Source organism: Oncorhynchus tshawytscha, unplaced genomic scaffold (assembly GCF_018296145.1).
Source record: "Oncorhynchus tshawytscha isolate Ot180627B unplaced genomic scaffold, Otsh_v2.0 Un_contig_5051_pilon_pilon, whole genome shotgun sequence".
Taxonomy (NCBI): Eukaryota; Metazoa; Chordata; class Actinopteri; order Salmoniformes; family Salmonidae; genus Oncorhynchus; species Oncorhynchus tshawytscha.
The window spans coordinates 155,785-160,000 of NW_024609478.1; the positions used below are offsets into that span (position 1 = coordinate 155,785).

The window sequence follows — 4,216 nt, forward strand, 5'->3', positions numbered from 1 at the left end:
TTGTAGGCTACAACAGTCCATCTACTGTTTGTCTAAGTGTCTGTCTGCTGCTCTGTCTGTCTGTCTGTCTGTCTGTCTGTCTGTCTGTCTGTCTGTCTGTCTGTCTGTCTGTCTGTCTGTCTGTCTGTCTGTCTGTCCATCCCTCCTCAGATCAGTGACTGTCCGTCCCTCAGATCAGTGTCTGTCCGTCCGTCCCTCCTCAGATCAGTCTCTGTCTGTCTGTCTGTCTGTCTGTCTGTCTGTCTGTCTGTCTGTCTGTCTGTCTGTCTGTCTGTCTGTCTGTCTGTCTGTCTGTCTGTCTGTCCATCCCTCCTCAGATCAGTGTCCGTCCGTCCGTCCGTCCCTCCTCAGATCAGTGTCTCTCCGTCCCTCCTCAGATCAGTGTCTGTCCATCCCTCCTCAGATCAGTGTCCGTCCGTCCGTCCGTCCTCCTCAGATCAGTGTCTCTCCGTCCCTCCTCAGATCAGTGTCTGTCCGTCCCGCCTCAGATCAGTCCCTCCCTCCCTCCCTCCCTCCCTCCCTCCCTCCCTCCCTCCCTCCCTCCCTCCCTCCCTCCCTCCCTCCCTCCCTCCCTCCCTCCCTCCTCAGATCAGTCCCCCTCCCTCCCTCCCTCCCTCCCTCCCTCCCTCCCTCCCTCCCTCCCTCCCCCTCCCTCCCTCCCTCCCTCCCTCCCTCCCTCCCTCCCTCCCTCCCTCCCTCCCTCCCTCCCTCCTCAGATCAGTGTCTGTCCGTCCGTCCCTCCCTCCCTCCTCAGATCAGTGTGTGTCTGCGTCTGTGCAGGGCCAGGTGATCTGAGCGGGAAAAGGAGCGTTGACAGTCGCTACACCTGAAGGGCTTCACCCCCGTGTGTTTCCTGTAATGGCGGGTCAGCTCGTCAGAACGGGCAAAATGCCACGTGCACCCGTCCCACGTGCACTTATACGGCTTCTCACCTGGGACAGAGAAGATAGATTATGATTTTTACTGTCACACCCCCCGGATTGGTGATAGGTGATAGATGGATATATATATATATATATAATCTGCTGCCCCCTAGTGGATATATATAGAATCTGCTGCCCCCTAGTGGATATATATAGAATCTGCTGCCCCCTAGTGGATATATATAGAATCTGCTGCCCCCTAGTGGATATATATATATAGCATCTGCTGCCCCTAGTGGCTACATATATATGATCTGCTGTCTTCTAGTGGATATATATATATAATCTGCTGCCCGCTAGTGTATATATATAGAATCTGCTGCCCCCTAGTGGATATATATAGAATCTGCTGCCCCCTAGTGGATATATATAGAATCTGCTGCCCCCTAGTGGATATATATAGAATCTGCTGCCCCCTAGTGGATATATATAGAATCTGCTGCCCCCTAGTGGATATATATATATATATATAGAATCTGCTGCCCCCTAGTGGATATATATAGAATCTGCTGCCCCTTAGTGGATATATATAGAATCTGCTGCCCCCTAGTGGATATATATAGAATCTGCTGCACCTAGTGGCTATATATATATGATCTGCTGTCTCCTAGTGGATATATATAGAATCTGCTGCCCCCTAGTGGATATATGTATAATCTGCTGCCCCTAGGGGATATATATAGAATCTGCTGCCCCCTAGTGGATATATATAGAATCTGCTGCCCCCTAGTGGATATATATATAATCTGCTGCCCCCTAGTGGATATATATAGAATCTGCTGTCTCCTAGGGGATATATATAGAATCTGCTGCCCCCTAGTGGATATATGTATAATCTGCTGCCCCCTAGTGGATATATATAGAATCTGCTGCCCCCTAGTGGATATATATATAAATCTGCCCCCCTAGTGGATATATATGGAATCTGCTGTCTCCTAGGGGATATATATAGAATCTGCTGCCCCCTAGTGGATATATGTATAATCTGCTGCCCCCTAGTGGATATATATAGAATCTGCTGCCCCCTAGTGGATATATATATATAATCTGCTGCCCCCTAGTGGATATATATAGAATCTGCTGCCTCCTAGTGGATATATATAGAATCTGCTGCCCCCTAGTGGATATATATAGAATCTGCTGCCTCCTAGTTGATATATATATATAATCTGCTGCCCCCTAGTGGATATATATAGAATCTGCTGTCTCCTAGTTGATATATATATAATCTGCTGCCCCCTAGTGGATATATATAGAATCTGCTGCCCCCTAGTGGATATATGTATAATCTGCTGCCCCCTAGTGGATATATATATATAATCTAATAATATAATGATAGGTGATAGATGTTAGGTGATAGATGTTAGGTGATAGGTGTTAGGTGATAGGTGATAGGTGATAGGTGATAGGTGATAGGTGATAGGTGATAAATGTTAGGTGATAGATGTTAGGTGATAGGTGATAAATGTTAGGTGATAGGTGGTAGGTGATAGTTGATAGGTGATAGGTGTTAGGCAATAGGTGTTAGGTGATAGGCGATAGGTGATAGATGTTAGGTGATAGGTGTTAGGTGGTAGGTGATAGTTGATAGGTGATAGGTGTTAGGCAATAGGTGTTAGGTGATAGGCGATAGGTGATAGATGTTAGGTGATAGGTGTTAGGTGTTAGGTGGTAGGTGATAGGTGATAGGTGATAGGTGTTAGGTGGTAGGTGTTAGGTGATAGGTGTTAGGTGTTAGGTGTTAGATGATAGGTGATAGGTGATAGGTGTTAGGTGTTAGATGATAGGTGATAGGTGATAGGTGATGGGTGATAGGTGATGGGTGATAGGTGTTAGGTGATGGGTGATAGGTGATGGGTGATAGGTGTTAGGTGATGGGTGATAGGTGATAGGTGTTAGGTGATAGGTGATAGGTGATAGGTGTTAGATGATAGGTGATAGGTGATAGGTGATAGGTGATAGGTGATAGGTGATAGGTGTTAGATGATAGGTGGTAGGTGTTAGATGATAGGTGATAGGTGATAGGTGATAGGTGATAGGTGTTAGATGATAGGTGATAGGTGTTAGGTGATAGGTGATAGGTGATAGGTGTTAGGTGATAGGTGTTAGATGATAGGTGATAGGTGTTAGATGATAGATGATAGGTGATAGGTGTTAGATGATAGGTGATAGGTGATAGATGATAGGTGATAGGTGTTAGATGATAGGTGATAGGTGTTAGATGATAGGTGATAGGTGTTAGGTGATAGGTGATAGGTGTTAGATGATAGGTGGTAGGTGATAGATGTTAGATGATAGGCGATAGGTGATAGGTGATAGGTGATGGGTGATAGGTGATAGGTGATAGGTGATAGGTGTTAGATGATGGGTGATGGGTGCAGTGTAATGTGTTGTTTTACAGGGTCAGTCATAGAGAAGGAGAGAGAATGAATCAGATAGAAGAATGGTGGAGGACAGATAGAAAGGGGAGTGTGTGTGATGTACCTGTGTGTGTGTGTGTGTGTGTGATGTACCTGTGTGTGTGTGTGTGTGTGTGATGTACCTGTGTGTGTGTGTGTGTGATGTACCTGTGTGTGTGTGTGTGTGATGTACCTGTGTGTGTGTGTGTGTGATGTACCTGTGTGTGTGTGTGTGTGATGTACCTGTGTGTGTGTGATGTACCTGTGTGTGTGTGTGTGTGTGTGATGTACCTGTGTGTGTGTGTGTGTGATGTACCTGTGTGTGTGTGTGTGTGATGTACCTGTGTGTGTGTGATGTACCTGTGTGTGTGTGTGTGTGTGTGATGTACCTGTGTGTGTGTGTGTGTGTGTGTGTGTGTGTGTGTGTGTGTGATGTACCTGTGTGTGTGTGTGTGTACCTGTGTGATGTACCTGTGTGTGTGTGTGTGTGATGTACCTGTGTGTGTGTGTGTGTGTGATGTACCTGTGTGTGTGTGTGTGTGATGTACCTGTGTGTGTGTGTGTGTGATGTACCTGTGTGTGTGTGATGTACCTGTGTGTGTGTGTGTGTGTGATGTACCTGTGTGTGTGTGTGTGTGTGTGTGTGTGTGATGTACCTGTGTGTGTGTGTGTGTGATGTACCTGTGTGTGTGTGTGTGTGTGTGTGTGTGTGTGATGTACCTGTGTGTGTGTGTGTGTGTGTGTGTGTGTGTGTGTGTGTGTGTGATGTACCTGTGTGTGTGTGTGTGTGATGTACCTGTGTGTGTGTGTGTGTGTGATGTACCTGTGTGTGTGTGTGTGTGTGTGATGTACCTGTGTGTGTGTGTGTGTGTGTGATGTACCTGTGTGTGTGTG

The 4,216-nt window shown here is 46.6% G+C and overlaps 1 protein-coding gene across 2 annotated transcripts in view; it reads right to left on the bottom strand.

Annotated features, from left to right (window-relative positions):
* Positions 1-711: 711 nt before the first annotated feature.
* LOC121844949 (Krueppel-like factor 12) overlaps positions 712-4,216 on the bottom strand; it is a 22,966-nt gene continuing 19,461 nt past the window's right edge. For both annotated transcript variants that reach the window (XM_042315479.1, XM_042315480.1), the window contains one exon: positions 712-932. In XM_042315479.1, the coding sequence (XP_042171413.1) occupies positions 751-932 (182 nt within the window). In that variant the 3' untranslated portion in view covers positions 712-750. The remainder of the gene's footprint in view (positions 933-4,216) is intronic.